This window comes from Manacus candei, unplaced genomic scaffold (genome assembly GCF_025592945.1).
Source record: "Manacus candei isolate 608988 ecotype Guabito, Panama unplaced genomic scaffold, ASM2559294v1 h1tg000048l, whole genome shotgun sequence".
NCBI classification, from domain to species: Eukaryota; Metazoa; Chordata; class Aves; order Passeriformes; family Pipridae; genus Manacus; species Manacus candei.
In genome coordinates this window covers 10,733,906-10,758,425 of record NW_026138096.1, presented here as the reverse complement: position 1 = coordinate 10,758,425, position 24,520 = coordinate 10,733,906, and the positions used below count along the sequence as shown (strand labels likewise).

Here is a 24,520-nt window from a genome sequence, read left to right as displayed (position 1 = left end):
GGAAAGCAAAGAGGACAGGAGGACTGCAGGTGCCTGCTTCAGGCTAAGGGACTGGCACCACAGAAGGTTTTCCTAGGGAAAAAAATTCCATGTTTGAAACCTCCAAGGATGCCTTATTTGCCAGGAGTAAATAAAAAAAATGAGCAAAAAATAAACCCCAAAGTTAATCACATAACACAGCCCCTCTTGGAAACAAGCTGAGCATATTTTCTTTAGTTGACTAATTCTTGTTTATTTTTTGAAGGCTGCTGCTATAAAATTCACAATCCAATTACAATTTCTGGGCTGAAAGAATGGCTTCTAATTATATTGTTTTCCATCATTGCACAAAAGAGTGGATTAATGCTGCATGATTTCATTCCCCCTACAAGAATCAGATCTCGGCATTCTCAATGATTTATAAAAGACACATTAAATAAACTGTTAACAGCGTTTTTGCAATGGAAATGGGCTGTACCATAAACAGGACAAATTGAAAAATACAGATTTGCTGCTGTGTTTCAATGCGTCAGAAACGAGGATAACACGGCGCATATTGAGTAAGATCCTGTAAACTTGAAACTGGAAGGAAAGTTCAGGTGACTTCAAACGTGGGAGTGGCAGAAACTTCCAGCATGATTTTTGGGTCAGTCAGTTGGCCAAGGTGAGGAGGGCTGTAGCTCCAGATAGAGCCAACCAAGTTGTCCTGCTGGTGTAGCCACCCCCATGCAGGTGTGAAGGTGTGTGTCTTGGGTGTCTAAGTTTCTGCTATAATCATTGGAGGACAAAAATAAAATGCGTCTACATGACCATTTCAGAGGTTCTGCTGTCCTTGCCTTGTTTCTCATACATGTTCCCCAGGCAATCACTTCTGTCACGTGTCTAAACTTTGGGAGGTGGATATGGATCTTGCCCCATATTCCATGTTTCAGGACAGGGCTGAACCACAGTCAAGGCTGGAATCTGTGAGCTTTGGCTGGATTTACATCCAAGTCTGTACTCTGTACATCTGTACTCTGGGAAAGAAAAAAAATTCAGTGCCTGGCTTGAACAAGCATAACAGTTGCCTACAGAAAGATAAATAAAATACATTTAGTGAAATGACTGAAATGACTGGAGACTAAAACTCCCGTCTATTGCTTCTCCTCCTTGCAGCTATTGCTCTAGTTAATAATAAGACTTGTAGTCTGAAAGCAGAACGAGAAAGGAGAGGGTGACCTTGAGTAAGACACAGTCCTTTAGGCGGCAAATCAGAGACACTTCTACGTGCAGGTGCCTCCACACAGTTGGCTCCACGTGCACAGCAGCCATTTCCAAACAGAACTCCCAGCTCACAAGACTCCCTGCAGCCTCTTTGCCAGGCAAGGGCTGACACTTAAGACCCTCAATCACAGAATCATAGAATGGTTTGTGTTGGAAGAGAACTCAGAAGGACCATCTAGTTCCAACTCCCTGCCATGGGCAGGGACACCTTCCACTAGACAGGGTTGGTTCCACTAAACTAAATTGGTCCTGTCCCCCAGCTGGCACTCAGAGGAGTGGGACTGGTCCAAGCCCTTTGGGCACAGCTCACCCATTGCCCTGGGCACCTTCAGTGTATGGAGCCTGGTGGACAAGACCCATGGGAGATGCTTTTCTTCCATAGAGCAAAATCTCCTGCTGCTTCTCTCTAGAGAGTCAGCAGCCAGTGACTATCTCATAGTTGTTTTTTTTACTGCACACTGGTTTTGTTTGGGTTGTTTTTTCCTGTTGTAAATAAAAAAAAAATAAAATCCTTTTCAGCCTGTCAATTCATTTCTCTGCTCCCTAACAGCCCTTCCTCTTCCCTCCTCCAGCCTTGGGCAACTGAATTTAAGAAAAAAGGAAAGTCAGAGTTACTAAGCCCTTGAAAAAAAACAGTCCCAGCCATTTCTTGCCTGCTTCAAAATGAAGACAGGTATTTCTCTAAGGCAGATCCCATTTGCCTGCCAAGCCCACACAGTTCACACAACATACTCACACAAGCATGAAAAAACCAAGAAGAAATTTCAACATCACAGGTGTACTGAGAACACTGGGAAGAAACCAGGCAGGTTCTTTAACACCTCTCTCCAGCTCACATGAAAGGACATGATCATAAATCAATCTAACACCGAGAAAAAATACAGTAGTAGTGGTTTGTTTTCATCTTCTATTTCTCCGGCACATTTTGAGCCCCAGTTCAGAGAAGGAACCAAAACAGTGTTTTGGAGTCAAAACCTGCCACCTAGAGAGCAAAAAGGCAAATGAAAAGGAACAGGTTTGGAGGCTGGTGGGGATTTTTAAAGCGACTGTCTCGTAACATTACAGATGTGCTGAAAACTATAAATTTGCTGTGCTGTCGTTTACAGCAACAGAATAGGTTTTAAGAGACCCTTAATTATGTATCTGCACAGCACAGACATCGTTATAGGCTACTGCACCTACTGCCAGCACAAACACTGCTCTGTGTGGTTAGTCATTATAGCACTCTTTTCTCCCAGTTCTATAAATTTATGTGGTTTGTGTAAACAGAGAGTGATCTCTTTCCTTTTCTTTTGAGATCATGTAACTGTTGGAGAAAGCAAGTCAGTTTTAACGAGAGTTTTTGGATGCTCTGAGTGGCAGTGAACTGCCTGGTTCTGGGTCCTGCGAGTGAGCTGTGGATGTTCAGCAGGTCTGACAGATATCAGGCTGAAGAGAAGAGGTGCCAGAAAAACCAGACTCGGAACCACTGAAAAAACACCCCCCAAAAACCCCCACAACCCTGGTGATCTTCTTAGCAAGTTTCCTGAAGTTTTTAACTGAAGCAAAACTCTCAGGATTCCACGTCTAGAAACCAACCTGTTTGCACCTCGAGTTCAGATGGGACAAGCTGGCAAATTCTTTATGAAAACTGAGTGTTTCAGCATTTCTGAGTCAAGAAATTTTGCAAAATTGTTCACATTGATTTTAGGTCCATTCAACACTAAACCAAATTGCCAGACATACAAGGACAGGGGACATATCAAAGCAACCTCTCCCTAAAAATGGTACCTAACAGTTATAATTCCTGAATTATCATAGAATCATCTCCATTGTACATTCTGTCATAGGGTTCATCCAGCCTGGGCAGGAGAGGAGGAAGTGGCAGATAAATTCAGGATAGTGCATTATTTACTCTAAACTGTGAAATACCTTACTGAGCTTCCCCCACCACTCACCTCAGTCAACCCTCTGTGAAGGGTCCTCAGTGCCTTGGGCTGCACAGAGCAGAAGTTGGATGCAAGTCAAGCAGCAATTCCTGAATGTGCTGTTGCCTGTAGCCTTAAGTACAGACCAAGTGCACCACCCTGTGCTGGGACATATATCTCTGATAAATACAGCTCAATGCCTCATGAAATAATTCATTAAAAAAACCAATTATTTAACAATATGGCCAAAGACATGTAGTATAAATCTCATTTAATCACTATTGGAGTGCTGGAAGTTGATATCCAAGAGATTTTTTTGTGTGTGTGTTAAAATTTCTGTGGAAAACATCAAACCTTGACTCTCCCCTCTTCACCAGCTATTTGTGGTCATCCCAAAGCTGGAGGCTGTCTCAGCACTCCCAGCCCTGTACAGATGCTCTGGAAGGAACAGCCTGCTGTGTAAAACACCTGGAATCTGCTGCCTGACAGGTATCCACTGCAGCACAACTCCTATTGCCACCTTCCAAAATCACCTACAGGCTCCTGCCCGTGGCATCAGACAGCCCTTCTTAGGAAAACCTGTAATCTAATCCTGACCAGCAACAGGCAGCAGGAAAGGGAGGGTAAAGGTGATGGTAAACTGAGTAAATTATGATGTTTGTGCATAAGACTTAATTCCACAGTTTCAACAAAATTAAGACCTCATTCTTTGGGCATCACAAGTTGGCCACCACTTTGAAGCCATAAGCACGGTTGTCAGTCTGAGCTTCTTCTTGAAACTTCTTCAAATCTGTCTCTACTTCTTCAAATCTGTCTCTCGTGGCTCAGATCCCAGCATTTCCTGGCCCAATTTGCACTGACACCTGGCTGCTACCAGGGAATCCAATCACTGGACCTGTGGGGACCAGGGTCTGAATCTGAGCAGGGATCAGTCACCACCCTAGGCTGACAGACAATCTGACTTTGCAGGAACTTTTGAGTCTCCTTGATTATCAGCCTTCTGCCAGAGCACAACCTCTAATCCACCTGACACCAGCAAGGCCCATGAAGGAGTGCTCCTCTCCTCAGCTTAAAGCTTGAAATATATTGTTTCACATCAAAATTAGGTTGCATCTTTGATTCAACTAAAACCACCCAGACCATCTCAACACGGCAGCTCAGTGGTTTTAATTAGCACTGTTGCAGAATTTCAATCTGCCACGAAAGAATCAGGTAAATAAGAATCGTAGAATCACAGAACGCTAAGGGGTTGGAATGGATTTTAAAGATCACCTAGTCCCAACCCACCCTGCCATGAGCAGGGACCCCTCCCACTATCCCAGATTGCTCAAAGCCCTGTCCAACCTGGCCTCAAACACCCAGGGATGGGGTAGCCACAACTTCTCTGGGCAACCTAGAGCTGATCATCTTACAGCAGTCTCTTCTTCTGCCTCCACCTTCAGTGCACAAAGGAGACCTTATGTGATCCAACTTATTGGCATCAGTATTTTCTTTTGTTTTTATTCGTGTGCTACACTAGAGGGAATCTTTAGAAATCCCCTTGCCAGAATCTCACACCAGAGCATCATTTTAAGGACAAAGGTATAGAGAGGCCAGGCTGGATGGGGCTCTGAGTAACCTGGTCTGGTGGAAGGTGTCCCTGACAATGGCAGGGGGTTGGAACAGGATGGTCTTTAAGGTCCATTCCAACCCAAAATACTCTGTGATTCTCTGAGAGTAACTTACCACTGTCTTCCCCCAAAATATTACATAAGGAAACATTCATCCTGCAAAACACCATAAACACAGAAGAAAAAAAAATGAGGCATGAATTCACATTCTAAGACCCACAAAAGGCACAGTGTGGGTGCCAACCTCTGTAATCAACCACAAAAAAATTTAACAACATTATCAAACTCAAGGGGCACCTACCAATGAGAGTATTGGAGATCATCCAAAGGTAAGTATTGTTCAGTAAGAGAAAAAAAAAAAGTGGGTCTACATCCCGCTCTCTTTGTTCAAGAAAATCAGAAATAAACTTCCCTAACCAAAATGAACTTCTAGAATTGATCTCTCAAAACCGAAAGTGATTTATGGACAGACATCACTGCCAAGTGTAGATCAAGGAAAAATTTTACGAGAAGAGCAACATTAGCAGCGTTTCTCTTGCACATAAAAACTACTTACTGGGTTATCAAATAGTAACAGGTTTAAGGCTCAGCACTAACCTAACTTTTGCCTCCAAAAAGACAAATAAATGAACGATTTTCCAGATCAGATTACCCAAAACATTTATTCAGAACATACGGCACTAAACAGATGTGAATACGTTTTCCAAAGAGTCATTGTCATTAATTAGCTCATATTTGTCAAGTGCACATTTTTAGGCAGGAAAACTGCATAGCCTAAGCGTTTCTATCAGGCAAGGTCAGGTTCCTTCCCCATCCTTTGGTGACACTCAGTTGCAGGTTAGTACAAACTGCTTCCACAGGTTGGAGCAGATCCAGGCAGCTGCTAAGGTGCAGCACCAGACACTGCTGCAAACCTTGGCATCAAGGGTGAATTTTTAAACTCATCCTCCAGTTTCAAGATACAAGGAAATGCTTTCTCAGGGTGCAGCAATCATTGCAGTTTATGGCTGTCTTCTAAAATACCTGGTGCCTCTGGAAGAGCTTCCATGGAACAACCCCAAGCAGGAAACTTACTACACCTCATTTGTCCTGGAAGATCATCTGTTATGACAGTGGGGACGAGGACGAAATTCAGGCAGTTCATCAGGAAGCACCACCCATCCCAAAGATTGTGCTGTGGAGCAGCACAGCACCTCGATGAGTTACTTTGATTATCAGGCTTATAAGAAGACTGGCTGCAATACCCTGACACTCACTGCTGAGGAACTGCCCTCTTGCACAGACTGAGACATTTTAGCAGGTGTATCTCTCCAGTTAAAGGGCACCTTCTGGTCTTTTTGCTCCAGATTTAATCAGGCGCCACCAGAAAACCGAGCAGATAAAAACCCTTATCTGTTGCCATAGACTTTATCAAATGATTTACTGCCCAATCCTGCTTTCAGCCATCCAGTGGCTGGCTGTCAGGTTCATCTGAGTAAATCACTCCAAGGTGAACAATACAGCACCTGGTCTCTGTCCCTGGATCACCTGACTGATGCCTGACCATATATAAAGTGCATTAATAGACATTCAGTGCAGCACAGATATGACCTGTCCTTTTATGCATTTCATCAGGGCTCAGCTCTAGGAGCTGTAAATGTCAGCATTGAGACATCTGCCTACTGCTTGCTTTAGGAAGAGAAATTCCACAGGGATCGGAGTAAGAAAACTAAGAACAGTTTTAAATAAATAACAACACAAGTTTTTGTAACAGCACCTTTATGGAACACCAGGTTAGCTCTAGACAAGTGCCAGGTTACATGAACTTTCAGTCCTCTATATAAAACAATCTGGGATTTAGTCCACCTTGATAAAACCTATAACACTTATTTATAGGTACAATATTTGGGCTATATCCACAGTAAAAAAAAAGGGCTTTCCATTACAGTGCTGGGAGTGGTTAACAAGTAAGTTACCTTATTATGTTCTTTTTTTTAGAGAATAACTCTCCTCCTCTATGTCGCATTGTTATTAGAATTTCAGAACACTAGCAATGCAATTCTAGTTAAGATAAAGTGGCAATTAAGGTAATGTAAGCTAAAGACCAAACCATCTTCACAGATACAGACAATTTTGAATATATATTTTGCATGTGAAATTAGATTAATTTTTGTGAATAACAATTCCATCTCTATACACAACCAACAGAATTCCTTGCCAGCAGAGAACTGCACTGTGCATGGCTAGTCAGCCTTGAAGAGAAAGTCTGGACCTCAGGCATATCCAGCTACGTGGATCAACAAGCAATCCCTTCAGATCCAGCAGCTTTGGTTTAATGGACGGAAACTTTGGCCTGTTGTTCAAACATACTTGCCAGCAACAAACGAGTGGGACTGGAGTTTTTAAAAACAAAGTAAAGTGTGGCATGTGCATAAAGTCAGTGCCTTGATCCTTAAAAGCATCTCTACAGGCAACTTTACCTTAAAAATGGGCAGTGCTTAAGTTACAAAGGATTTTTTTATGATGACTGAAGAAAATAGCTCTGCTTCAGGAATTCAAAAGATGGGTCAGATTTAGTAGTAGATTTATTAATTTGCTGTGATTTACAACGAGGTGATAACGTCTGAAACAAGGGAGACATCAAAACAGGTTTAGCCAGGAGGTTTATGGCTTCCAAGTCATTTGGGCATCAGTCATTTGGGCAACTGAAGATTAGCAGACAAAAGGTAAGCAGAGGCCAGGTGCTGCACTGGTGTTTTGGAGACCGTATTCCAAAGTGTCTTCTCTTACAGCAATTTCCTTTTCTCGAACTCCTGCAAAGAGCACACAGATGTTACCAGTGGGAGAAAAAAGAAAATGCTTCTATTACTGCTTTATTTTCAATTACTTTGTGTTTATCTTAGCAAAACTTATTTTAAGAATTAGAAACTGGAATTAAACATTAAAATATAAAATGCATAAAGTGTGCAAGCTAGGGGAAAGGAGAATAAGCATTCTCCCACCTCACATTAGCAAAACAGCTATGGGAAGTGCCAGACTGCAGTCAGGGCATGCTCTCAGACTGCAATATTGTCAAGGAACCATTTGCTCCCAGGCATAACATAATGGGTTTGAAAAACCCCAGTGCTGTGTAAAAGCTGCAGTAGAATCCTTACAGCAAAGGACTCAAGCAAGAGAAGAAACAAAATAAAGATTTTCATTTTAGTAAAGAAAATATACAACAGAAGAAGAGAAGAATCCCACAGCACCCTGTGGAGATGTTGTACTATACAGTCACCACAGGAAACAAAAAATACCTAAAACAGCTGAATTATGCATTTCCTCTAGCTGTGAAGCAACCCCTTCTTTTAGATATCAACTAAGGAAAATGTAAATAATCCCGTTCCATACCTCAGTTTTTCAGCTGTATACATTCAACCATAACTCTGAATTAGTACTTAAAACAGACTTATATGCCAAGGCTCTACTTCCTCAAACATCCTACTTACAGAGAATGTTCTCATGTTTTAAATTAATTTGGGTTCTTTGCATCCAGAAAACAATTTCGACAAGTTGCTGCACTTGAAAGCAAAATGGAATCTCTTCTCTATTTTGCCATGTTTACTTTTCTATAAAACAGTATCACATAAAACTGTATGCACATATCTTTTAAGTAGTAATTTCAGCTTGTTCAGTCAAGAGAGCTCTTATATTTAACCAAGTCCAGAGCAACAGAGTATCTGGGTAAGAGATGCACTCCCAACTTGTATTCCCTGAGAAGTGGCTTCTTGCTCTGGATGGCCACATGTACCAATTTCTAGAGACACACCTTGTAGATGGTGCTGCCCAGCTGAGCAGGGGACATGCTGACCACAACACCTGCACTCTGAAGGGCTGCAATCTTCTCCTTAGCTCCCCCTTTTCCCCCAGCAATGATTGCTCCAGCGTGGCCCATCCGCCTGCCCGGAGGCGCCGTCAGGCCGGCGATGAACGACACCACTGGCTTGGCATTTGGGCCCTGGGAAGAAACAAAAGATACCCAGTTACAGGGGGGAGGGTGAGAGGAAAAGCAATTCCAGATGGCAGATTTTTTATTTTCTATTTTGTATTTAAATATCAACCAGCCAGGCAAAGACATTAAATAGCCGGAAACTTCAGACGACACGAACAAAAAGGCTTAAAGAGTGTGGAATACTTTCTCTCCTGATAACCATCATAAAGCAGAAGCAAAGAGAAATTTAAATCTCTCTACAGAGCCATATATACTACAAAAAAAAATAAAAATAAAAATTCACTACAAGCATTGTTACAGGAATAAAAATCTAAGTTGACACTGCTCTCCAGTTCACAGAATCATTAAGGTTGGAAAGACCTCTAAGATCAAGTCCAACCATTACATTTAATCTGGACAAAGCTCCTAATTTCACCTCTTTCTCTTTAATAAAAGTAATACTGTTTTGTAGTACTGTTTTTGTAAGCAGACATTAGAAATTGAACTGAGTTTTCCTTGAAGTGGCAAAAGAAGTTGGTTAACTACAAAGGTGTCTGGAAGCGACATGTTTAAGACTTACAGAATTATGTTCTTTCAAAAATGCTGCTGCATCTTCTTCAGCATTTCCTCCAATTTCCCCAATCAATATGATCCCCTCGGTATGAGGATCCTTCAAGAAGACATCAAGGCAGTCAATAAAATTAGTTCCATTGAAGGGATCACCTCCAATCCCTGAAAAAAAATTAAAACCACACGAAAAAGACTTACTCAAGATAATGATATTGCATTTATGATAAAAGTTGCAAAGTAAATTTCAGCATGAGGAGTATTCCCAAAGGCTCATGAGACAGGCAGCTCTGAAGGCTCTTGCCAAGTCTGAGTGTGTCAAATTCCTGCTCCAAATACCTCCCCCACAATTTACAGAAAGCTTTGATATCTGAACGTTCACCTTTCACACTGTAAACAAAATATTATGGGCACAGAAGGACTGAGACCCCAGCTCTAGAATTTTGCTGTAAGAAAACTGAATTTACTTAACATACCCAACTAAATGCCTATCCCCTTATAATAGTAAACTTCTTGGGAAAATCTGTTTTCAAATTGACATCATATTTGCTGGCACTTCTCTGTTCAAAGCTGGTTTTTAGGATTTTATTAACCTGATGTGGAAACAATAAGAAAGAAGGGCTATACTCTTCACAGCATACAGGGATCTCATTTCTCAACACGACTGCCATTCAGCAACTTCTATACTTGGGTAAAGGAATTACTTTGGATTTATTCTGTAAAGAAAAACCAGATTAGTCTTGGTCCAGCAGGCTGTTTCCAAGGAAACCTACCAACACAGAAAGACTGCCCCAATCCAACTTGCGTTGTCTGATGAACAGCCTCATATGTCAAGGTTCCAGATCTTGACACAATACCTTTAGGAAAGAAAAGAAGATAATATTAACAGAGTTAAGCACATGACTAGAGGCAGTTGCACTTATATTCATGAAAATCACCTTAATAAACAACACCAGATGCCAGCTTTTCCATCTGTCCTTGCCAAAACATGAAAACTCTCCGTAAGATTCTATCTGTACTGTTTCTTGGTTGTCACTTTTTGACACTTAATTGTCAACAGACTAAACCTGCCCAGGAATTCAATAACACTGGCTGAGACAAAATTCATCATGCTACAGCCCTACCAGGAAAGAAAACTGAAAACAAAATAGAAGAATATAGTTCTTATCTTGTGTGCAAGTAGCTAATGCACTGAACTTGAGGCAAAGCCACAGCTCAGTAGTCAACAAAAGAATTCTGTATTAATCACATCCCCAGTAAGGCCAGGTACAGGAGAGATCCTCCAGAACAGAAATATGCTGCACAAATGTAGGTTATCACTATTAAGTTTATTTGTTGCTGCTCTACAAAACTCACTCGGCATTTACGATACAATATTACAAGAAACCACAACCCCAGTTTTAAATTCAGAGTGGAAGGTAACACAGAGCCCAGATCAGGGGCAAAATATTTGCATGGCTTTTTCTTCATTTTTCCAAGACTTCCACTAATGGTACAAAAGGAAAGGTTTCTAGGAAAAACAGACATAATCTTCCATCTACTTCAAGCCATCTAGCAAGGAATATCATAAGTATATTGCATGAACAGAGGAGAAAATAAACCACTAGACTAACAACCTTAGTTTTATCAACTATTTATACTGCTGGACAGCTGAGATGTGTACTAGCAAAGGCTTTTTCTTGCTATGTTTGCCATTAAGATCAGATTGCTCCAGAGAAGCTACAGATAACAGTCCAAAGACTGTGGCTATTTTTATAGCAGTATATTCAGATGATTCCTGGATGCCTCACAGTAATAGAAAGCTGGGGAGCACATCACCCAAGGTCATCACAGTGTTAGACGAAGCTGGGAGGATGGCATAGCTCCATTTTTATTCCTTGATCCTTGGAAAACCATCAAAAACATTTCCAGCAATGTCAGAGCTACTGGGTTCAGGATTTAAAATATTCTTTTGCACTTGACATGCCTTGCATTCAGATTGTAATAACTTGTGACTACAGGACATTTCTTGTAGGTATTTAGAAAATCTGAAGAGAACCTTGACTCAGAAGGGAGCTCAGGGCAACATTGGTTGATGTTGCTTTTCACAGTCGTAGAGCAATGTCTCAATGGTTTCTACAAAGGGCGTAATTGCAGCCATCTGGTTTTTCAATTCCAGGTTTACAGGCACTTTTGAAAGCTGGAGGTGTAACACGAGCGTTAACACATCTTCCAGCATTCCCTAGGTGCAGTATGTTCTCAAGTCAGAAGTGGTTAAGAGGAAAAGATAGTTTCTCATGCTAGAAAAACTGCATTGAGTCCCTTTAGTTCAACAGCATTGAACAGGCTTTCCCACAAAAAATACAGTTTTCATCAAAAATAGAAGTAATGTTGCAAAGTGATCAAGTTAAACCAGTTACCTTGCTGACAAGAAACATACAGCATATACTGTCTACAACAGTGTTTATGAAGCTCTATTTAAGTAGAAATTTATATTTTGGAGGAATTTTCTCTATAGCTCCTGAACTGCATTATTTTTTTAAAAAATCAAGTTGTTATTTCTCGCCAACAAAAGTCAGGACAAAAGATTTGCATGCAACAGGGTGTGTGATTATACACAGTGTGTGTAACTAACATGAACAGGTCACTGCCTTTCTGCCCTTAACTACACTGCCTGAGAACTGGGTATATTTGACACTTCCCCTTGTGATGTTTCAATAGTCGTCTAAATTGTCACATTATAAACTTGGCTGTAATCTCTTCTCTTTGCTGTAATACTGAGCTCACAATAGGTCCCCTAAGGAGCCAAGCTATTGGAAGGAATAGCATTGAGGAGCTTAGTCCTCTCAAATTCCAAGATAAATGGAAGTTTCCTCAAGACTCTCCTTTGGAGACACCAAGGCCATCACACTATCTAAGGCAACTTCCACTTGCTTTGCCTCTACCATGAGCACCCAGTCCTGTTATGAAAGACTTCTTGATTTTGGCCTTCAGGATTGATAATGCAAAAATTCACTTACAAACCGAGGGCAGACAAGCTGTACTAACTGTCTGTGGGACAGGATGTGCCCAGCCTCATGAGGCAGAACACCAGAGCAATGAATTAAGTTCTAGATGACGCATAAATATTCAAAAACTCACCGATTCTTCCCTTCTTGTGAATGTGACCAGGCATGATACCAATTTTACATTCTCCAGGCTAAGGAAAGAGGGGGAGAAGTCAGATGGAACATTCAAACCACCACTAAGCACGGTCCAGCCTCGGGCCAAACCCAGAAACCACTTACATTGATGACTCCAGGGCAGTTTGGGCCCACCAGCCGGGTCTTGCCCTGCCTGACCAGCCTGTGTTTGACCCGCACCATGTCCTGCTGGGGGATCCCTTCAGTGATGCACACGACCAAGGGCATCTCTGCATCGATTGCCTCGTTGATGGCAGCAGCAGCAAACGGGGGAGGGACATATATCACAGTGGCAGAGGCACCTGTTTGCTCTTTGGCCTACAGTGGACACAACAAAAAAATACATCACATACTTAGTGGGGCTGGAGACAACATCTGACAACAAATCATTTAAAATACATCCATTCTCAGGCATAAATTAAGTAAATGGATATGTATTAATTGACTGTGATCAAAGCAAGATTTAAATTCCCTGAAGATGGGACACAGAGTGCAAGTAGGGAACTGAGAACTGACCACTGTCTGGAAAGGATCTGCCCCATGATCACCATCATAAATACTCTTAGAAAATAGTTTTCTAAAAATTCATCATACACACCAGAATCAATCAGAATCTAGTTGCATGCATAAAGCAAGTGTATCCAGACTCTGTGAACTTCACAGTGGAAGCCAAACTTGTACTTGACCACACTGAATGCTCCCTCTTTCACAAGGCTTCTATTTCACTCCTTGCCCAGTGACATCCACGGCTCAAATATTTGTCTCTTCAGCGTGAGCAATGAAATAAGGAGCCCTTCAGCAGCATTAAATTGTGTGCCCTCCAGTCACCGCTGCAAATTACCTCCTTCACAGAATTAAACACAGGCAGACCTAGATGAGTTTTTCCCCCTTTCCCTGGAGAAATTCCTCCAACTAGATTGGTGCCATAGTCCAACGCCTGCTGGCTGTGAAAGGTGCCCTGTGAGAGGGAAAATAAGTGAAGTTAAAAGGCATGTAATAGCAAATAAAATTAACCAAAAATTCTGATGCTATCTGTAATTCTGAAGGTAATTTATGGCACTTAAATTTACAATGAGAAGGGAAGTTTTCACTACATGTATACAACCAGGTATTTTGAAGAGTGCATTGACATGTTTTTAAATGAGTTCAGACCATGCTCATATGCTCTGCTTCTCCTTTTATATCAGAGCACTGCAGTTGCACGCTAAAGGATATTTTGCTGTGTGTTGCTAATACACCTGCAGACACACCAGCCACGTTTTACTGTCCACATCAAGTCTGGCAGAAGACAAACACTATAGTAAAACAGAAAAAATTAGCATTCTCATCCATGACTAGCTGATAGTTTTACAAAAGCAGCCTTCTCCCCTTGCAAATGTGTAAGAGAGTGAATCTGAGAAAATTATTAAATATCCTGAAATAAAATCAGAAATTTAATTCATAGGCATTGATACTCAAATGCATTTGTGAAAGAAGTACTTCTAAAATGGTAAGGTTTTTACAGGGTTTTTTTGCAAATCTCCTTTTACAAAGAAACCCTTTCAGCTGTATACAATAAAAAGTCTTAAGATCAAAATGAAGAACAAAAATGAAAAGTACTATAAAGATGACTCAAAACCAAGTGTCAAGCTTGTGCACAGGTATTTGGCCAAAAAAAGGAAACCACAGCGCTGAAGGACCTTCCTGATGGTGAAGGAAGCTCAGCTTCCTATTGAGACAGACAAATCCAGTGTATAATCCCTTTCATACATTATTAAGTTTTTCAGGCAATTAAATTTCTGAACTGAAAAGGTGATAGAAGAAATAGCTCATAAGCATACCTGTTTGCCTGTAAAACCCTGACAGATAACCTTTGTGTTTTTGTTAACATACAGATTTTTCCTAGATGCCGTGTAGGAGCAGTGTCGGACTCCATTCTGTTGAACTAGAGAAAAAAAACAGAAGAGAGAACAAACCATTAATCCACTGTTCTGTCAGACTCTTGAGTCAAAAAATGTCCTATCAAGTAAGTGCATATCGATTAGTGCATGTATCAAAAGACCATGAGCAGCTCATGTTTTCTGCTCTGAAGCTGCATTCAGTGCTTGTCATTCTGAGATATTAAACACGTGCACCCTATCGTGTGATTACCCAGTTTACTAGAAATCAGGGGAGTATTTCTCATATCAAGCACTTCATATCAGGATTCCTCATGACAAGTGACAGACAGAAGCAACTTCTTAACCACTATTTTCATTTGCAAATGAACATGTCTCCATCCTCTCAGAAATTCTGCGAAGTGGCAAAGCAGGACTAAAATCCCAATATCCAGAGGCATGACACCACAAGTACTATGTTACACCTCCTGTGAACAGAGCACAGTCCAGACTAGACAAGGAGAGATAATTGAAGAGCTCAAGGGCACCTCAGCCCAGGTAAAACCTAATGCCAAGCAAGACAGTACAGCAAGAGATTTTCTTCCAGCAGATTCCTGGCTACAGGCACCTAGACATCGCTGCTGGACATGCACTCGGGCCTGTGAGGAAACACAGCTCTCCAGATATTCCCCTAGAATGATTTTCAATTCAGTTCTCACAACTCTGGTACTGACAAAAGAAAACAACACAATTGCAGAAAAAGAGCATAGCGTGTGCTGATATCAAAAAGCGCAGGAGAATGATGGCACCTGTGCTGAGGGAAAAGATATGTTGACATCAAACGATTAAAAAAGAAATGCGCAGAATTTTACCCTCCAAGAAAGCTTGAGATGAGGAGGAAGGAGAGGTCTTCTGGTATAAAAAAGATGCACACATTTATTGCCATTGCTTTTTCAAACACCAGAGTTTTGAGGGGATCAGAGCCAATTTACTCCCTGCAAGTCTTTTACATAAAAACTTTATTTTATGCATAGAGTGAACTCAGGAAGGCACAATCCTAATGCAGAAACCAACAACAGCATGTTACTATAAAACCCTTCAGCTCTTTTAAAGATCCACCAACTAAGATCTGAGGAAGTAAAAAGTGAAGTTGAAATCAAAGTAAGAGATTCTGAATCATGATCCCTGGACTGCTCCATATACTTATTCAGGCATGTCTGAACAAGGAAAGGATATTTATTTTCTATTTTTAGGAAGGAAATAAAAACTATTCAGTGGGAAAAAAAAGGAAAAAGGTATTTTTCAACAGAAACTGTTAATGCACGGAATTTACTAAAATGCATTATAACAATTTATATGGTGTGGTAAAAAAGTGCAGAAAATTTAAGATCCATGTACATACACATTTCTATGACAGAACTACATGGGACTCTTCCACAAGTACTTTTGCCAACTAAATTTTAGTGCTACACTGCTTTCATGCTTTACTTCTATCCAAAAAAAAAGTGAGATGAGAAACCAAACCATACCAGAACCAGTGCACAGACATCAGTGCTATTGCTAAATCTAAAGTCCTTACTCTGTTCTTAGAAAGTGCTGGCAAATCCGGGACTAACTCCAACCACTCCTGCCGTTCTCTAAGGATCTGCAGCAGATCCTCAACTTCAGATCGAGATGAAGCAAAGCTCAGCAGAGAAAGGTACAGACTTGCATGCAGTAAATTCATAAGGAAAGTCGTGAAAGTGCACTTTAGGGGACCTTGCAGGGTTTTAACCTAAATCACAACATTATGCACAAATACTGTTGCAGAATTTGTTATGCCAGGAAATACAAAGCAGTAACAGACAAAGTCCACACCAAATCCATATAAAAAGCCATACAAAAGCCAACCATATCCTGGGTTGCATCCAAAGCACTGTGGGCAGTAGGATGAGGGAGGTGATTCTGTCCCTCTGTCCCGCTCAGGTGAGACTCCACCTGCAGTGCTGCCTCCAGCTCTGGGGTCCCAGCACAAGAGGGACCAAGTTCATCAGAGGGATGGAGCAACTCTGCTATGAGGAAAGGTTGAGAGAATTGGGATTATTCAGCCTGGAAAAGAGAAGGCTTTGGGGTGACCTAACTGTGGCCTTCCAGTACCTGAAAGAAACTTACGGGAAAGATGGGGCAAGACTATTTACAAGGGCATATAGTGATAGGACAAGGGAGAATGGGTTCAAATTGAAAGAGAGTAGTTTTAGATTAGATATTAAGAAAAAAATCTTTACTGACGGTGATGAGGCCCTGGCACAGGTTGCCCAGGGAAGTTGTGGATGCCCCGTCCCTGGAAGTGTTCAAGGTCAGGTTAGATGGGGCTTGGGGCAACCTGATCTAGTGGAAGGTGTCCCTGCCCATGGCAAGTGGCTGTGAACTAGACCATCATCTTCAAGGTCTCTTCCAACCCAAACCATTCTATGACTCTGTGTAAATATGCCTGAGGCTGAGATTTAACGAGCAGGGTTAAGATGCAGGCAGAAGACAGCACAGGATGATCCTCATCCTTGGTCAAGGACTTGGCCTTCCTAGACAAGGCTGCAAAGCCCTGCACCTGCACTGCAACATAAACTCACTCAAACACACAACTGGCAAACAGCAGCCTGCCTCCAGCAAAGGAGAGGCAAAAGAGGCACAGAAACAGCTGGAATGCTGGTCAGGAGAGCAGGGAATCAGTCTGCCTGATCCCAGCCATTCAGGCAATCCCTCATTGGCAGCAGGTGTGACTGGGTAAAACCCAACCCTGAGAACAGCAAAGGATGATGTCCCTTGAGAAGAAGCTGTTACAGTCATCACCACCAGCAATGCCATGGGAAGAACAGTCTGGGCTTCTGGGAGCATGGGAGGGAATGTTTGGAAATGGGCCTGCAAGGGGAAAGAGTAAACAGGCAACACTAAACTGATTCAAATCTAAGTTTTATAGAGTCTGTGCTGCACCACTGACAAATCCACCTGCAAAATAAGAGAGGGATGCTTGCTAGCCACACATTTGTCACTCAGCAACTTCAGTACTTTGAAAAAATAAAAATAAAAATCACAGAATGGGTCAGGTTGGAAGGGAACACAGTGGGGCATCTGGTCCAAGCTCCCTGCTCAAGCAGGGTCATCCAAGAGCATATTGCACAGGATTGTATCCAGATGGTTCCTGCATATCTCCACTGAGGGAGACTCCACACCCTCTTTGTTGTTGACAAACTCACAGTCACTCATTTCTCTACACCTTAAAGCAATTCTACACTCTCAGTCCAGCTGTCCATTCCAGATCTATTTTCAGATATTTATAACCTTGCACAAAACTGGTTTTGAAAGCTTAAGTTTGTCAATTCCCACTTTTCAGAACATTGTATAAATATATTTTTCAAGGATAAAAAGCTTTTGAGCATTTTCCAAGCTATCAAAAAAAAAAAATCTAAGCACTGATATCTAAAAGGCACCTTAAAATTTAAGCTTTGTGTGGATTTACTGTTGAAACCCCTATGTGCTTCTTACATTACTGTATGGCCCTGCTTCAGAGAAAATACAGCTGGTTCAAAAAAGCCTGGCTATAGGCTTGAGCTGTCTGCTGTCTCTAGAGAGAGGCAGCTTAGCATGGGCCCATGGCCAGGGAGCAATATATTTTTTAAGAAATTTAAGGAAAAAACCCCTAAAAATCACCTTGCAGTTGCCAGGATCGATGAGTCTGAGTTATTGAGGGTTTTAAAGTGGGATGATACATTTACTTGTGTTCCTGGCCCTGCCTGCAGCAGAAACATTTGCCCTGGTTATCAGCACAGCAGAAACAGCAGGGCCATGGGTCAGGATGAGGCTCTGCTCCACGTGGCACAAACAGCAAGTCCTGGGTGCAAGGAGCCGGCAATTTACATAGTTAAGACAGACACAAGATGAGAAGGAAACAGGTGGAAAGTGGGAATGGCATGCCTCAGTTCACAGCAGGTAGGAGTCAGAAATAGAATCCAAGTCTCAACTTCCACCCAGGACCTGCCTCCCGACTTCCAAACCCGTTTAGACAATTGCTTTTACTAGAACAAATTTGGGTGCTTGACTCTAAATGCATGTTGCTTCATGAAGTCTGGAGGACGGAAAAAAAAATGAAAGAAAAAAAATTTGCTCTTCAGCTGTGAACCAGCAAGAGTCAAACCCATTGGTGATGCTATTTTAATGCACAAGCCTAAATTACAGGCCAAGCTGCAAAGGTGAAGGCTCCAGATGAAGTCCTGGAGCACAAGGACAAGTCTTATCAAATCCAAATCTTACCAAAGCACAGGGGAAATTTTGTGCTTTGTCAAATCAGAGTTCTAAGATAAAATTACCATGTTGAACGAAGGCCTGCAATAGGCCTTTAGCAAAGAGTATTAAAAATAAAACAAGAGACTGGACAATCTTTCCCAGGCAACCCTTTCATTTCTGCCACACCTCTGTTCTGTTTAAAAATAAAGTTATACAAATAACAAGATGCATTTATTTTGGCTTTCCAGTCCTTTACCTTCTAGATAGCTAAAAACTGAGACGTACTGTGGCAAGAGCCTACTTTGGCCCACTGTACAGGATAACCAAGCAGTTATGAAAAGTGCTCAAACACCAAACCCCAGCTGTCTCAGAGGAGATGTAAAGCAAGATCTAAATTTAGTAAAAAGCCTGTATATGGAACATCAACTGTTTTACAGTAAAGAAAACTTACTAAAAACTACAGACAGTTACTCCAACACACACACTGTGCTGGTAGTTACTCTGGCATGTCCAGAAACAAGGCCCCAGCCAAGCCCAGAACTCACTGCAGTTCAAGAAACAGAAAAATCCACCTACATTTATCTCAGGAAAAAACCTCATTATCCATGGGCTCCAGCAGGGCTTTAAGCTCACTTGTGAATTACAATGAACAAATCTTTTTGAAAAATACCCTGTTATTTATCATGAAGTCCAATCATGAATTTGCACATTAAAAAGAAAACTGACCCATTTACATGGTATTTTAAAGCACACTGGTGTTCACACTGAGCTTTCAGGCACTCCTTGAGCAGCAACACCTCACAGGCAAAAATCTCATTTAAAACAATGCAACCCGAGCTACATTTCATAGAATCATGGAATAGTTTGCATTGGAAGGGACCTTTAAAGGTCATCTAGTCCAGCCCACAACTTATTTGGGTTGTGCAAGCCAGGTGGCAGCACAGATACTACAGGCTGAATCTCTTCCTCACTCAAACTATACAAAGGGGAAAACTTGTTATTTTCAGGACTCTTGTAAGATTTCCTATGGACAGGAATCCAGCCAAAGTACCCCCTTCTTTACCCCCATTTAACCCAGATCAAAAAAAAAAATGGAATTTGGAAGGTGAGGTAACATCTGAGGGTGCTCATAAAGCGAGCACAGTATAATAGCAAGATGAAACAGCAGATTCTACAGGGACCTGAGCTCATACCCACATTGCCAGAAGACTGAAAAGTTATAAATGAAATTCTTCCTCTGTTACTCTTTGAAGAAGCCACAGAACTCAGGGATGAAGGAAGACATTCCTCTTCTATTACATAAGCAAGGAAAGAAGAAAGCCTTAGGAATCATATGGGCTCCAGTGAAATGGGGGAAATGGAGATCACCACAGGGGAAACTCAGGGAAGGACTGAGGTACAAGGAATGCTACTTAAAATGCTAAGAAGTCCTTTTTTACACACACACATCCCACCCTTCTCTTTATCTTCAATTAGTTATGGACATTCAGCTTGATTCTGAGAAATCCTTTTGATATTTTGGACACATTTAATTTGCACTTTTGTGACCACCTTCCTTCTCCTTCGTCTGCCTACAAATGCAAGGCCTGAGGAGGACAGAGCAGTTCTGGGGAGCTTCTGACAGCACAGAAGAGCATAAACCCACCTCCAGAATTCACCCTTGAAGTTATCAGTTACATTAGCAGAAGATGATCCTTATTGACAAAGAAGTTTTCACGCTCGTGAGGGATTGTTCAAAATATCTTGCTCCTTTGTTTAAGAGGATTATGCTCTCAGAGCATTTCTAGGTATCAGTCCCCAGCCACTCTTCTCTCACCCTTCCCTTGCCAAATTCCTGTTAATTATGGCAACCCCAATCTGTGAACATGAAATAGGAGTTGAGGAATTAAGTCAATGAATCAGGCTGTAAAGGGCAGATGCAATGACTGTGCTACACCTACCACATCAAAATGAAGCTAGGACTAATGGGAAATGACACGCAGAAAAATTTCAGCCCTTCCAACACATCTTTCTCTCCTAACTCAAAAGTTCCTTCTCAGCACAAATTATCTATTTCTTTAATGCCAACAAGCTGCTTTTCCCCACTCCAAGGCACACTCCACTGAGAACACATGCAGGAAAAGCTTTGTGAGCTTTCCTCTCTCCACACTGTTGACATAAAAACAATTCAGGAATTCCTCAGTTTGGGCTGTTATTTCTGCAGCAATCCTTTGCCAGGGTTACTCACATAATTACTGTAATCTTTTAATCTAAGAGCTCTCCAGAGCCTTCTAACAGGCCCAGGACATGAAATCCCTAATCCTGACTCTCCAATCCATTCAGGTGCCTCTAAGTGTGGTACAGACCAGCACTGTTTTCTCCTGACTCCATCCGCATACAACCAGTGCTCTGAACTGACCTCTGAGCAGCACTTGCCATTCACTGACATATTTTATACTCTCTTTTCGCAGCTTCCTGATTCAAACCTTAAGGATACACACCCTGCAAGTTTCCCTCAGCAACGCAGCAACAAAAATAAGAGTTTGCATCTCTTTTGCAACAGAACAACACCAGAAATTCATGGTTTTAAATCACTAAGAGAAACAGATGGTAATTATTTGTTAGTGAAAATGTATGCACAAAGTCCAAATTTAAGGTTTCAGCAGTTTTTTAACATTTTGTAAAGACTATCAAACCAAGCAAAGGTTTCCAATGAAAGACTACGTCATCTTGCATGAGTTTCTCTAAAAGATTTCATGAACAGCTGCAAAAAGACATTTCTTGAGCCCCTTAGATCTCTTCTTTTCCTCTACCCCTCAAAATAATTTTAAGAACTATTCCCTGAATCTCTTACTGCTATTTGTAAAGGGAACAATGTGGAGTTTTAACACATAAAACTGCACCCAAGAGTAGCTTTGCTGGGAGTATAAATTAAACTAAATTGGAAGGTGCTACATTCCCATCTGTTCCCCTCCATCAGAACCAATTGTCATCAGGCTCAGGGGAGCCAATTCAAAAGCTAAAGTGGCAGAAATTAACTGTATAGTAAGAAAAGTTTTCTGTTCCTGTTCACAGAGAACAAGAGGCAGGAATGGATACCCAACTGGACGGCAGGTGTGCCACAGGAACTACTCACACCAGATTACGGCTGTGAGATCCTGTTGCCAGATCCTGACCTGCAAGTCACCATCCCACCGAGACAAAAACACTTTGTGTGGAGTGAAAGGAGGTAGATTTAACTTCGTCCATTCATTTTCAGCTGCAAGAACCAAATTAATGCACTATTTCCTCAGTTCAGATTCCAAGAAACTGCTCTTGTGACCCACACTAATTTCATGGAATCACAGAATGGTTTGGGTTGGAAGGGACCATCAAGACCACCCAGTTCCAACCCCCTGCCATAGGCAGGGACACCTTCCACTAGACCAGGTTGCCCCAAGCCCCGTCCAACCTGGCCCTGGACACTTCCAGGGATGGGACATCCACAACTTGTGCCAGGGTCTCATCACTCTTACAGCCAATAATTTCTTCCTAAAGCTAATCTAAACTTACTTTATTTCAGTTTAAAGCCATCCCCCCTTCTGTGTACTACAAGCCCTTGCAAAGTCTCCTCTTCAATAGAGAACGTAGCTTTAACCGAGCAAAAAAAGCACGGAGAAAAAAAAAAAAAGGAATAAAAAGAAAAAAAGGGAAGCACTTTATTGTTTTATTATGATGTTCAGAACAACATATATTAAATGTTTCCGGGTGAAGTACTAGTCTCGGACCGCTCGTGCTCTCCACAACACTCAGTAAATGTTTCAAGCCGAAGTATTAGCGTCGGACTGCTCGTGCTCTCCACAAAAAGAGGCCAATACACAAAAACAACTTCACCGCCTTGTGCTGAAACCACAGGGTAACTCAGGGGCCTCAAGCGGCCTCTCGCCCAACCCACCACCCACCTCTACCAGCTTCCTCTGGCCCTTGACCTTTTTATTCTTTCCGGGGCCGCAACGCGGAGAAGAACAACCTTCCTCGCTCCCCGTCCCCGCGGGCGCCCACCCTCCGCGGGGAAAAAAAACCAAACTTCCCGTATATTTTATTAACCAGCCTCCTCGCAGCCAGGCGTGCCCCTGCCCCGCCAGCGCAGTGCCAGCCCCCCGAGGAGGGCAAAGCCGGCGCCCGGAGCAGCGCTGCGACCGCCGGGGACACCGCCGGGGACACCGCCGGTCCCGCCGGGGACACCCCCGCTGCCGCCGCGGCCCCTCCGCGCCGCGCTCCGCCGTGACCTTGCCCAGCCCCTGCTCCTGTCCCTGCCCCTGCCCCCCTCCCCGTGCCCACAGCGGTGCCGGGCGGCGGGGAGGGCCCGTCCCGGTACTCACGGCGGAGGACGCGGCCGAGCAGGCGGGCGGCGGGGCTGCAGCGAGACATCGTCCCTCCCGTCCGCAAAGGCGGCGGCGGCCCCGGCTCGGCCCGCCCCGCCCCGGCGGCGGAAGGACGGCCCCGCGCCGCATTCTGGGGGCTGTAGTCGCCGTGAGGGAGGGAAGGGAAGGGCAGGGGGCGAGGGCGTAGCAGAAAAAAAAAAAAAAAACAAAACAAAAAAAAAAACCAAAAAAGAAAAACAAAAAAAAAAAAAGTCGCGTTTTATTCGGGGAGAAGGTGGTGTTTTATCTCTTTGAGCGGCTGGTATTGAGAGCAATAATCCCCCGTTGTTCTGTGATTATTTCTTTTTTTCCCCCCACCGGCCTATCGCAACGTAAAAATAAGAGCAATAATTATCCGCCGCTCGGTAATTTTCTGTCGGAAGTTTGTGTTGAGGAGGGTGCGAAATAAGCGAGTTTCTGAGGAAAGCATCGAGGCTGGTGAAGGGACTGGAGCACCAGTCCTGTGAGGAGAGGCTGAGGGAGCTGGGGCTGTTCAGCCCGAAGAGGAGGCTCAGGGGAGACCTCATCGCTCTCTACAACTCCCTGACAGGAGCTGGGTGGGGGTTGGTCTCTTCTCCCAGGCAACTATCAGTAAGACGAGGGCATGGAGAGGTTTAGGTTTAGATATTAGGGAGGAATTCTTTACAGAGAGGGTAATCAGGCATTGGAATGGGCTGCCCAGAGAAGCGGTGGATTCTCCGTCCCTGGAGGTTTTTAAGATGAGACTGGATGTGGCACTTAGTGCCATGGTCTAGTAACTACCGTGGTAGTGGATCAAGGGTTGGACTTGATGATCTCAGAGGTCTTTTCCAACCCGGCTGATTCTATGATTCTATGGTTTAGTTGAAGTAGCGGTGGTAGTAGTAGTGGTACACTGAGTATCCACTTTTTGGATAAGAGACACTGAACAAAGGCGCTCTGTAACCAACCGGCTGTAAATGCGCTGCTCAACGGGCAAGTTCAAGTAAAGTTCACGCTTCAAATGACCACCAAGAGACCACCAGGAGACCCCCTAGTAACCAAATAAGGACTTCTGAAGAACTTCTTAGGACTAATTAACATACGTATGAACTTTATAAGAGAAGTAGTGAATATGCAAGACATTTGCTGAGTATGTAAAATTGTAAGTAAGTATTAGCTATGCTGAGCCGAGAATGGGTCACACATGATCAGAGGGGCAATCCTCCTGTGTGCCCAGCACTGATAATAAAAGAATGTCTGACCATCAATACTCACAAATTAAGTTTTAGGGGTTTCTTATTGCCAATTTCAGTAACAATTTATAATCCCACATGCAAGTTACATGACCAATCAAATGAAATGTATTACCTCTCTGAAAGAGGGTAGATTCAGACTAGATAAAATAAAGAATTTTTTTTATACTGAGGGCGCTGGGGTGCTGGCACAGGTTGCCCAGAAAAGTTGTGACTGCCCCATCCCTGAAAATGTTCAAGGCCAGGTTGGACGGGGCTTGGAGCAACCTGGTCGAGTGGAAGTTGTCCCTGCCCATGGCAGAGGGTTGGAACTGGGTGATCTTCAAGGTCCCTTCCAACCCAAACAATCCTGATCCTATGATACCTGACATCCTT

General features: G+C 42.7%; 1 protein-coding gene across 1 annotated transcript; it reads right to left on the bottom strand.

Annotated features, from left to right (window-relative positions):
* Positions 1 to 6,500: 6,500 nt before the first annotated feature.
* SUCLG1 (succinate-CoA ligase GDP/ADP-forming subunit alpha) lies at positions 6,501 to 23,031 on the bottom strand. Its single transcript, XM_051798243.1, has 9 exons — positions 22,890 to 23,031; positions 14,257 to 14,360; positions 13,278 to 13,394; positions 12,542 to 12,754; positions 12,396 to 12,453; positions 10,049 to 10,132; positions 9,289 to 9,440; positions 8,547 to 8,735; positions 6,501 to 7,551 (listed from the first exon to the last, which is right to left on the bottom strand). Exons 1-9 carry the CDS (start codon positions 22,936 to 22,938, stop codon positions 7,525 to 7,527), a joined length of 993 nt encoding a protein of 330 aa, XP_051654203.1. The 5' UTR covers positions 22,939 to 23,031; the 3' UTR covers positions 6,501 to 7,524.
* Positions 23,032 to 24,520: the final 1,489 nt, after the last annotated feature.

Bases quoted from the DNA above. Each gene is read 5' to 3' on its own strand.
- SUCLG1 (XM_051798243.1), bottom strand. From the start codon at position 22,938: ATGTCTCGCTGCAGCCCCGCCGCCCGCCTGCTCGGCCGCGTCCTCCGC. The intron at 14,361-22,889 runs GTGAGTACCGGG...TTTTTTCTCTAG, and splicing joins GCTCGGCCGCGTCCTCCGCC to TTCAACAGAATGGAGTCCGA. The intron at 8,736-9,288 runs GTAAGTCTTAAA...GTTTCTTCCCAG, and splicing joins TTTTGAAAGAACATAATTCT to GGCCCAAATGCCAAGCCAGT.